This window comes from Hippopotamus amphibius, chromosome 14 (genome assembly GCF_030028045.1).
Source record: "Hippopotamus amphibius kiboko isolate mHipAmp2 chromosome 14, mHipAmp2.hap2, whole genome shotgun sequence".
In the NCBI taxonomy this organism is placed as follows: domain Eukaryota; kingdom Metazoa; phylum Chordata; class Mammalia; order Artiodactyla; family Hippopotamidae; genus Hippopotamus; species Hippopotamus amphibius.
The window spans coordinates 35,512,407-35,524,728 of record NC_080199.1 but is presented as its reverse complement, the minus strand read 5'-3'; the positions used below and the strand labels follow the sequence as shown (position 1 = coordinate 35,524,728).

General features: G+C 40.2%; 1 protein-coding gene across 2 annotated transcripts in view; it reads right to left on the bottom strand.

Moving 5' to 3' along the window:
* KLF12 (KLF transcription factor 12) overlaps nt 1–12,322 on the bottom strand; it is a 431,241-nt gene that overhangs the window by 235,986 nt on the left and 182,933 nt on the right. For both annotated transcript variants that reach the window (XM_057707238.1, XM_057707239.1), the window contains exon 3: nt 7,198–7,287. In XM_057707238.1, the coding sequence (XP_057563221.1) occupies nt 7,198–7,287 (90 nt within the window). The remainder of the gene's footprint in view (nt 1–7,197; nt 7,288–12,322) is intronic.

Genomic DNA, 12,322 nt, shown 5'->3' with positions numbered 1-12,322 from the left:
CTACCTATTGCCATCCTTGTTCTTTGCTTGCCTTCCTCCCCTACAGGCGGATCATTACTCAGCCAGAACCTTCAGGGGACCGGTTTGCAGATCCCCAGAGCCCTCTCTCTGTACAACTCCTTCCTCTCTGATACTGCTCCAGACCTGCCTGCTTAGCTCAGTGTGGCTGCTGGGCCCTCTCTGGGGCCTCCCTATTTGCCTCCAGGTAGGACGTCGAGGCAACAGCAAAATCCCCTCCCTTCTCGTCCCATGTCCCAAGGATCACAGTCCTTAACTGCCTGTTGTCCACTACGTGAAAAGCTTTTCATACACGTTGTCTCGTTTTCCAGTGTTTATAGTGGAAGGTTGATACCCACAGCAGTTAATCCCTCAGTCAGGAGCAGAAGTTCTCCGAGGGCTACATAAGATACTTTTGTGAGGCATTTTATATGAATCAGTATGTAAATACTAGTACAAGAAAACACACCTAGATATAGAGGAATACACACCTCATGCCCCAGATTTTTCCTTTCTGATTCTACCGCGAAGACTAGGACATGAAGGAGAATGCTATTATTCATAAGCTGAAATATTTTGGAAAGGTTAATTTCCCCCAAATCAAAATTCCCCAGTTACGCAGAGCATGAAATGTCTTTAAAGAGTTGTTCCCTTTTACAAAGCACTGACCCTACGCAAAAGCAAATAACGCTTGGAAAGAACAGCCTTTCACAGTCTCCTCAATTAATGAGACTGCGGTTTAGAGCCGGTCATCTGTGGACACCGAGAACCATCGCCGCACAGAGGGTCAGGGTGTCTGGATGGCGGGCAAAAGGGAATGAAGTTGCAGGAGAGAGCGCATTGGTAATGGGGGAGAAGGAGGGCAGAATTACCAACTTCACAGCTTGGCCCAGGGCAGGCCCCGAGGGAGGGGGTCTGACTGTCGGCTGTATTTCCCTTGGGTACTATCTGTAATTACTATCACAGCTCATTGGTTTTCAATTCTTTCTATTAATACATTTATTGGCCATTCTGACATTATTAAAATGAGTGCAACTCCACTTCTATCGTGGAGGATACCTCTTCCCTAAAATATGAGTTCTGCAAGCGCAGATATTTTTTTCCTGCTTTTAAAAAAATAAAGGTCCTCTCATATCAGCAATAACATAGCTTCTGCATATGTTTTTCTTTGAAGCCAAGTAGTGACATACAAAGATCTGAGTACAGATCAAAAGATCTCAAGTAGCGGGTCATCAGAGAATATTAAATGATAAGCAAATTCCTGGGTCTAAGATAATTCTACCAATTTACCAGCTATGCAGGCTCCTGTTCCCGCAGTAGGAAAGATAATAACGAGGTAATAATGAGGGTAACACAAGTGGCATTTTTATACTGCTTCTCGTCTGTTCTCATAAAGTCATTAAAGTAACACTGTCTTACTAAGCCTTGACACACAAATGCATATTACATCTTTTATGTTACATTAAACAGTGGTTTACTAAGGAAAAAGAGGTTAGATGTGTTGTTGACTTTTTTTCCCTGAAGCCACTGAATTCTAATGTAACTGCCTGTCTCCAATCAGCATTCCACAACACATATCTAGGTTCAGCTACAATACCTGCACCTGTTTCTACTTGTTTATTAAACCTGAGGACTGGGGGCTTTTCCAAAAATGGCACCTGTCTCAAAATCCTCTCAACTCTACAGTGTGACATTGGCTCCCACTTAAAATAGAGAGCATCTGAATCGATCGCTCTTTGTTGAGCCCTGTCTAACTATCAGTTCCCTGTGCTGGGAGGATGGCAAAAAACAAGAAACCGAAAGCGTGAGTTCTGCTCTTAAGGAAGTGACAGCATAGCCGCTTTAATGACACTAGTCAGTTCCTTGTGATACAGAAACATCTTCAAAACCTCACTATGAACGTCCTGCAGAACAGTTTGCAAACGCTGGTACAAGCTGCCTCCAGGGAAAAGACCACTATTCTCTTTTGTCCCACCTCTAAAATTAGGGTGCTCAGGGATCTCTGGTTTGACCAGGGCTGCTATTTTCTGCTAGGAAGCCATGGCGCATACAATGGAACCATGCCTATCTGTTGTCATGCCTGTTCCTCTCCCAGCTCCAGGGCTGTGGTAAAGTGACCTTAGGCTGTCTCCCCCAGGGTAAGGCGGAGGGGCCTTCTACCACCCAATTACCAACTGCTTGGAACCCTTACAATGGGCAGAAGGTCCAATCTCCTTCTCTCCCTCAGCCATGCTATTGTCACTGCCCTTTGCCTACAAGTCCGCGGGTCAGAACTGCACCTGCCTCTACAAGAGGAGAGAAAGGAGGAGAAACCAAGGGCTCCAACACCCTTGTGATGACAGGAGGGACTCAGGTCCACTCCGTCCCTGTGGAAGAATCCTCAGGCCTTAGAGCACGAAGAGTGAGGGGGACTGAGTGAGGAATGATGCTTTCCTGTCTCCCTCTGACGCCTATGCAGCTACTGTGTATTTTTCATATTTTTATTGAGAAGAGTTTTTTTAAACATGTCACTTCAAAGAATTTCAAACATATATAAAATCAGGCAGAACAGTGAAACAGGTCCCCTTGTACCCATCATCCAGCTTCAATAATGATGGAACCATGACCAACCTTACTTACGGCATTTCTGTCCCCATGCATTCCACCCTCCCATGTTATTTTGCAACAAATCCCAGATATTGAATCATTTCATCTGCAAATATACCAACAAGTGTTTAAAGAATGTGAACTCAGAGCTCCTTTTTTAAAAATTATGGCCAAATACCATCATCACACCAAGCGATATCACTTCTTTATTAAAAGAATAATTGATTTCTGGCTTTGTCATTCTATTTTTTTACATGATAAAGTATCATCAGACTTTGATACATGTCTCCAGATATGCTTAAATAAAAATTAAAATTAAAAAATATAAAGATTCCAATTTGAGATTTACCTTAAATCCTCTCTTAAGATTACAAATGAGTGAGGATATTGAAATCTCTACTAAATACCTCTGAGACTTGTAGCAATGGAAAGTGAAGCAATGCGGCCCTTTATAATCCTATTTTCCCTCAAAAGGAGAACATTTCTGGAGCACCCACCACATGCGGGCAGGCCCTTGTGAGGGTGGGTGGTTCGCGTCACTGCCCAGGTGAGGAGGAATAGGTAGAAAGAGACCAAACGAGCCCATCAGAGCTGACCCCTGGCTGAGGATGCACCTGAACTCAGGTCTATCTCACGTTAAAGTCAGTGCATTTCTACTTCCACATACAGGTAGTTTCACTGCAGTATCACTTTTAGACTCATAATTAGAAATGCTTTCTCTCACTCTATACCTGCCACCAGAATCAAAAAACATCAGACTGAATTTGGAAGGCCTTGTCTCCAACACCCCCACTGCACAGAGGACGACGTGGAAGGCTGGAGATGGACAGCTCCTCCCCAATGCCATTCCAGCAGGGGAGCTGCAGGGCCAGGAATCAAATCACGTTTTACGTCTTTGAGGTGGTCCCCGTTCTCTGCACACTGCCTTATCTCTGGGTTTACAAGTTCCAGCACTCCTCTTCCTGCTTTAGTCCTGGGCTTAGTAACACGTTAGAACATCCAAAGGCTGAGAGCATTTGGGAAGCTCTTATAACAGCAGGACACAAGCACCAAAGGTCACAGACAAAGTGACTCCACCACTCCATGCTGTGCCCCTGAAGTGTATCACAAGAGCACGCTGACCTTGCCATGGACCACGGAGCAGCATGAGCTGTATTACCAACAAGCCCGAAGAACACGGAAGTCACATTTCAGGAGACTGCAACAATGATCGACCTCAATACCACAAAACGAAGGGCTCCAAACCTAAGGAAGGCACCCAGAGGTGGTATGAATGAGCCACCCTCATCTAGCCACTTCACACGGCTACAAGGCGAAGACTGACGCCAATGGGAATCTGTGATTTCCAATGTTTCCAATTCTTATGTTTATGTTCACAACAGCCCTGTGAGGTAGACAGAGCGGGTTTATAAGTAGCTATTGACTGGTTTCATATTTTGCACCATGCCAGTTATAACGCCTGCACAAGCTTCATAAAGCAGGTATCTACTGACCACTTATCACATGCCAGGAACTCTAAGAAAAATACAAGGAAGAGTTCTTGCTCTTTAAGAGCTTATAATTGGATTGAAGAGATGGGACCGCATACACACACCATAAAACTATTAAGAGGATGAGGCAAGGCAGCCAGAACTTCTCAGGAAGAGAAAGCAGAGTCGTCGACCTTGGCCTGTCCCACGGTCTTTCTTTAAGCTCTGAAATGTGCTCATCCGGTCCTGAATTCCTTGGAGAGATGGGGGCACATGCAGAGACCAGCTGACTGCCAAAGACCTGAGGGACTATTTATAGCAAGAAAGAGAGAAGGAACAGATGCCTTCATGGTGCCCTGAGACAGGAGGTCCGTGTAAAGTAGCATATCTTTACAATGCTGTCTGCAGCCTAAAAGGCAGACTAACTTCTTCTCCCCTTAACACCAATGGAAGAGTCTCAAAACTGGGTTTCCAGAGTGATTACAGAATCCCACCAATGCACCAGCTTCAGGTTTTCCCATTCATTGTTGTGATGCACAGATACATTTCTATTATAAATTTTTGTTCACTGTAACAGCTCATCTTTTTCAAAAGCCCATAATCACACATGATGATTTTAATGTCACCAGTATGTTTACATTTTCTTATGAAGAATCGAACTTCAACCAGCCTTTAATATTCAGTGAGGAAAGAGTTCTGTCAGATGGAAAGCAAGAAATCTTCAGAATTCTAGCACTCTATCTAAAAGTAGTTCTGAGATTCTGAAATTACACAGTATTATCACCCATCCCATCATCCCCAATGAAAAACTCCAGTAAAGGGACCAAAAATGAAGTTCACTAAAATTCAAGATTTCAGCTCTTGAAAGAAGAGTTGACTTAAAGTATTACAAATGACTAAGTACAAATAACTGTGATCTATAAATAGTTAAATCATAATACATTTCATTAAACATTGTGATCTGCTTCTCTTAAAGCTCTACTGTAAAAGAGAACGAAATTTTATCTGTCACATACTCAAGAAAAACATATATAAGACTAAGGAAAAGAATAAATCAAGTTTCCATTCCCCTCCAACATACACATTCTGAATTGGGGTTCAAATACCAACATCAGCTCCATGCACAAGGTGGAAAATTTAATTTAATGAACAGGCCTTAAGTAAAACCTAGAACCTACAATTTTCCCTGTCCCTATTTGAGGACAGAAAAATACTTTCTATAAATAATGTGACATGAGTCTCTTATTCGCAATGTAAAATTCCTGGAAATCACTGGCTTCTGTTTTTTGTGTACCTACATCTTTCACGCAAGCCTTACTTCAACACTGAAAAATGAGAGTAAAGGGGAGAGAAGTATCTAGACGTCCTTAAAGATTCCCAGGACTGGGGACAACAATGCACTATCCTGGCTTTGACTAGCGTCAGCACAGGTAGTATATTCTGACTGGTTTTCTGTACGTTTGTGCCTTCCTCCAACATGTATGACCTGAACAGATTTACTGCTATTCACGTTGAAGAACACATCGTGAAATAAAAACAACATTGTGAAATATACTGTTTTCACTTTTCCATCAGGCCGTCTTCTCCAAAGGAGATGTTATGGTCTGTATGTTTTGTTAAACTTAAACACAGGGCGTGTAGAAATTTATTTTATTAAACTTATGCTAATGCATCTAGAGTAAGAAAACAGAACTCTGAAGAAATAAAACATCCTTTTGTGGTTAGGTTAAAAAACAAAGGTAAAGGCCTACTTAGTTTGGAGGATTTAGAGCTTAACTTGATGAGTGTCAGGCTAGAAAATCCGGGTGGACACATGACTTTTTCTGAAGGTTCGTCTACAATGAACAAACAAGTATTAATCACGACACATAGTCTTTTCTTTCATGATGCTCTATTGCCTGAGTTTGGGGTTGGATCTCTGCAAGTCAGTCATTACGTCACGTAGAGAACTGCGGTGTTGTGTTTTCGGCTGACATACTCCACAAGGTTCATTTCAGAGTCTACGCTGAACATAAAGATGAAACGATATCCTCTACCTGATGGGGTTCTATTTCAGACACTGGCTTACACGGAAGAGAAATGTGAGATGACATACGCCCTGCAATGCTCAGGAATGAGGGCATTACTGGAGAACCCTCTAAATGCGACCAGCAAGATCCCTGCCCTTGACTGTCCTCATTATGAAATCCTCTGGGTACATCAATATCCTAACCTCCTGAATAGGGTCCCAGAAGAACTCATGCACACGGATTTTTGTTAACAGTGAGATTTTATTCACACTTAAAATTTCTTTTGACTGCTCAATTAGTAACCATTGCTTATTTCTTAATTTTTTTGAATAAGGGATACACGAATACGATTGAATATTTATTTAATCGATGTCCTGTCTGCAGTCATGTGTACGTGCCTCCACAACGTTTGTTTAATAAGACAGGTAGGCAGTGCTTTCTCCTTTAAATATAAAAGGTGATCAGCCAATGCTGCAAGCAATCACACTGCCCTGATTATGATTTCAACTAGTGAAGCTATAAATGTTAACAATTATAAAATCACCTACGTCCCTTTTAAAAGATCTAGCTGTGCTCTTAAGTCTTCATACTTTCAGTAGCCATAAATTAATTTGTCAGTTTGGCTATGTTATTGTTCAATGAGCTTTCTTTTGCGTTTATGTGCTTTTCAAATGCATGGACCTAAATTTCATCAACTGTAAAAAAGGGTAAATACAAATGTCAAAAGAGAAATCCATTCAATAAACAGTAACATTCCCATACCTGTACTCTGTAATTTTCTAACTTACTGAGAACCAAACTATCTTGACACTGAGGTTATAGTCCCATCTTATTTTTTAATACTTCCTCTGTGCTTGGATTTTTATTAGCTTTCAAAAACATTCTCCAAGTTTAAAAAGCCATATGGTCCCTATGCCTTGTTAAACTCAGGAAGTTATCTTTTCTAAGTTAGCAGTATTTGAGGTTGCGAGTGGGTGAGGATCAACCACGGTCTCAGATGATTTTTACTCAAGAGAGAAAAGTTAGGCAAGTGAAAGATCAGAAGTGTTCTGCAAACCTCAGAACACTCTGGAGATAAGTGACTGCCACTGTCTTAGACAGAAGGGGGTGGGGTGTAGTCGGAAACTTCTGCTTACCCCTTGTTCAGATTCCAAAAGCTCTGTTTTGACTCTGACTGCCGGCATCCCATCAAGCATTAACATTCTGTTCTCAAAGGTGCTGATATTCTGAGAATAAAAAAAGAGAGGGAAATTCAGCTATAAAGCGTTCAGAAGACGACATCTGGTAGAGTGCACCTTTGCTAGAGTACGTTCACTACTGTAAACTTCATTTTTTAACAATATAGTATAATTAAATGAGAATATCAGCATGACCAATTATCCCCCCATTCTGAACTTTCATTTGAAATAATGACCAAGAACTTGAATTAATCAGTCTGATTCTCCGACCTCTGGGTTGGAGGTCAGACGGTAATAAACTGGAGTAAGGAAACCTCACATTAATTTATATGGGGCCGAAATAATTCATCACGCTTTTGCAATCGTGGAAAGAAATACAAGGCCAGTTTCTCTCTTCCTTACCTCTGGAGGTTGTACTGCATACAGAAATCCAGAAAGGAGAAAGCAGATCAAAATAATTTAAATTCTCTCATATTACTGTCAAAGTCTAAATAATTTTAAAAACAAGATAATGCTAGACAGTGAATTTTGGTATCATGGTATATCTGATCAAAAGAAAATTTCTATCAACCCCAAACATCTGCTTTCAAAACAACTAACATAGTCTTTGATTAAGAGTGAAATCTTAAGCTGAAGTCATAATCAAAGAATAAACAACAATTTGTTTTCTGTTCCGGTATATGTTTATGTTTGGCCCCATTTACTACCTCTTGAAAGGAAAACTTTACTTCTATTGTGGCTCAATAGAATTTCAAACAACATTTATAAAAAGATAAGTCAAGGTTATTTTTGACTAATGTCCACAGCTTTGGGGATTTTCTGAAGTCAACAACCTAGGAAAGGAGTCAGAAAGCCACACATCAGTGCTTGCTTCAGGCCAAAATCAGGCTCATGTTTTAAAATACGTTGAGAATGCCAACTTTACCCTCAAACACTGGCCCAAGCTAAAAAATTAAAATGACTACGTTTGAGTTTTCCGAAGAGTTTGATTGCTCAGTCACAGAAGGTAACCACATGACACTACAGTGGTCTTATTAAAAGAAAAACAGAGATGCTTCCAAATGTCTTGCTTACATGGTGACAAAGGTTAATATCACTTCCAAATCTTCAGGTTTGGGCCACAGAGTTGCTTTTCTCCCCAACAGACAATTAAATGAAAACAACTCCCACGTCAACACATCATAAATTAAATGTTTTTATTACCAAATAATACCAACAGAGTGCAGTGTAGTGAAGCTCTAATTCTCTCTCCCATTTCTTGACACTCCTTTTTGTTTAAGAAAAACACTCTGAGAAATAAAATGTATGGCGCCTCTTATCACAAATATTTGCTCAGAGAAACCAACAGCAAGAAGACAAAGCAAATTTACGTGAGAGCTAACAAGCATTTAGAAATTCCATGCTATCTAGTCTGATAGGTAATAAAAAGAAGAAAAATTACTATCAAGTTCCGCTCTGCAAAATGTACAATATTATTAAAACTGGTAGCATACATTTTTTTTTTTAATGTTTGCTTTTGACTTGTCCATATTTTGGGGGGATTTCTGCATCCTAATAGCTTAGAACAGAAGGAACTATGGTATCACTGGTAAGCTCAGTGCATTTGTTCCAAGCTTAAAATCCTTTCACGGAGGCTGGTAGGTTGTTTACACATCAGGCGTGGATCTCAAATCCCAGTGTGTCACTTGCTTCCACGCTTGGAAGCGGCCAGCTTGGCTTGCCCCTCCCAGCTTCAGGAAAGCCTTCCTGCTGCCGGCAGCCCTCTACTGCCCGGCCTTTCCCAGCAGCCAGGAACCCATTCTAACAAAGCCTCCCGTAGGCTGTTTGGCTGGTAGACAATGAAGGATGAGTTGATATTGCTTCCTACCCTGGAGGAGGTCTTGCCCAGACCCTAAAGAGAAAAAAGATGCCTTGCAAAGGAGGGGAAAAGACAAAGAGCGATTCTGGAAAGGCAGGTTTAATGAACTGTTAGAATCTGATTAGAGGCTAATGTCCCTTTTAGTGCTTTGTACCAATTTACAGCTGATCTACTTCAGCCATTTTCCTCGCTGGCTGTGATCAACTCATTTGTTTAAAAAAAATGCAAGCTAACCAGAGTCTTTGAAGCTAAAAACGGATAAATCATAAAAACCTGACTGGGTTCATATTCCATTTAGTGCATTTAAATATCACTGTATTTTCATTAAAATTTTTGTTGTTGTCGTTGTTGTACTGGAATAATTCTAGATGTGTTAAAGACAGGATTACATTTCAGTTTCATGTAAAAGTGAAGAAATTAAACACATTTTCAAACATTTTTTTAAGAAACAAAGTTTGCCCTGCAAATATTTCTCTTTCCCTGATTCTTCCAGCATCAGCCACAGCACAGCCATAATAAACACCATAAATAACAGTGTTCAAAGCTAAGGAACCAATCCTTAATTATTAAACTCTTGCAACTAGTGCAGATTCAATCTGTACCCATGCCTGAAAGTTACACTGTATATACATGAAGCATATTAATCTCTGCATTTATGATTCTAACCTTGTTTAGCATAAAGAGAAGCACAGAGAAATCACACCATACTCCAGACCATCCAAGAAGGTGTGTGGTTTTTATAGAGCACATGGTAATTGTACAATATTGAGGATACAGTCCGTGGAACAAAATATCGATAGATTTATCTCTCTAAGCTAAAATCAGATACATACAATCTCAACTGACTGTAGACTTTAAATATGTAATAAACTCTAATAATTCGAAATTGCTGTCACACATATCTTGCTGTGATCTTAATCAACATGCATTTGCAGGGGAATCCAATAGCTCAACTGATTCCCAAGAGGTAAATAACATTACAGTCATCAATTTTAGTAACATGGCACTCTTTATGTCGTAACAAACATTTTGATACTATACAGCCCTATATAATTTATGTATATGTGTTTATATTCACGCACACATGTCTATATACCTATGTTATTTATATGAGTAAACTGTATCAATTACAGCCAAATTTATCATCAAATTTATTAGCTGGTTGTTGACCAATTACATGTGCACTAGATGAGAATGGTACCCTGGATATTCCTATTTGCCAAGTAAGATTTGGCAACACAGCAGTGCAGCTCATAGCAGCTCTCCCAGTCAAAAGCAGTTTAGACACAACTGTCATCGATCCTAGCATCTCACAATATTCTGAATGGAACCTGCAGGAAGGGAAAGGACTGATGCTCAATGATCACCTCTCATAAAAACACAGGACGGGGGTGACTTTCCAGGTCAGTTACTACAATCAGCCTGCCTACTCCCAGAATGCAGGTCTCTTCCCCTCCCCTCTCCCCACTGTGGGTCATCTGCTTTGCACAGCTGGAGTAATAAAGAGCCAGCTAGTCAACATTCAGTAGACCAAGGTTTTCAACAAGGTTTCCCTTCATAAGCCAAAAATATATACTGGGATTTGTTTTGACTTCTCAAGATACAGGACATATTCACTTAAATATGTTTCCAGCTTGAATCTCCATGTTTGGCTACAGTAATGAGAAGCATGAATCGTCCCATACCCGTGTTACATTCAACAGTGATCAAAGGGACACATGAGTAACAATTCAGGATTCACTGTATCAAGTTGATTCAGGCACGTTCAGGAAAGATTCCTAACGGTTTACAATGCAAGCATACTAACTGCTTAAAAGTAATTTCTTTTACAGAAAGAGCACAAGAATCAGATTATAAGGAAATTAGGCTTTTTCTTAAAAAACACTTCATAGAGAAGTCAACCTCTCCCCTTTCTTGACTAACTTCTACTTATAACAATAATAAAAATCAACAAAAATAACATTTTTTTTCAAGCCTTTACTCCAGTCCAACCAATAGGCTGTTTCCTCAGAGAAAACATAAGTGTTTTATATTTGTGCTGAAATGCAAGAGAATGAGTGAATTCCTGCTCTTTACAAGGATCAACACATCAAAGAGATTAGAAATACGCCCAGCCAAAGGTTTCCATTATCTATCCTTATGCAACAATAGGTACCATAAAACAACCATCATTTTATTATTATCTTGGTAACAAACATAATAATAACACCTACTATTTGCATATTTACTATGGACTAGACCCTGTTCTAAGAGATGTGTGTTCATTTAGTCCTTGTAGCAGCCCAAGAGGTCAAGGCTATATTATCTGAAGATGAGACATCTGAGACACAAGAAGGTTACACTGTTCAAGGTCACACGATTACTAAGTGGTGCACCTGGATTCCAAACCAAATGAGCCCGAGTCCAAGCTAAGCTCCCAACCACAACACCCCTCTCTCCCTTCCTCTCCCTCCCTCTCCCTCTCCTTCTCTCTCCCTCTTCTTCTCTCTCCCTCTTCCTCTGTATGCTCCCTAAATCAACATGGGAAAAAACATGAGCACCTTATTGAAGTCCCCAAGAGAGGAGCTCTGGAATCTCAGTCCTCTCAGGGTTGAGCTGATTTAGTCATTGAACAGAACGTGCAACTTCCGGTCACCGGTGAGTATCAACATTTTGGGGAATAACAGTAAGAGGTCACATAAACCCCTGGTTTCAAAGCTATTGCACATTTTTTTTTTTCTTTAAATCAATCTTTCAACATATTTCCTTGGCTTGATAAGATTATACACTCCTATCCTAGAAACATCTCGTAACTAATTTATTTAGCAAGTCAGTCCCATCCTGAGTTCAACATTCAGAAAAAATCCATGGTAATTTCATCTGCTAGCCAGTGTTTTGAAAATATTCACATCCTTGATGGCTCATTCAATACTTGCACAATTGTTTCCAGTACTCAGATGATACAGGAACTTCATCTTCTACCTTTTATACTCAAAAAAGATAATGTGGGCCTTACATTTAATTTATAATTGTTTAAAGTGTAAAATCATATTTTTCTTTTTTTCCTTTTTCATTTTTTTTTAGTGTAGGAAAGAGCAAGTTTATTGAGAACAGAGAACAGAGATGGTGGGAAGGGCGCTGGGAAAGCAGCGGGCCAACTTCCTGGCAGACCAGGGAGAGCCGACCTAAAATCTTATTTTTCTAAACTCACATACCCTCATCACACTGGTAAGTCAATTTTGTAGA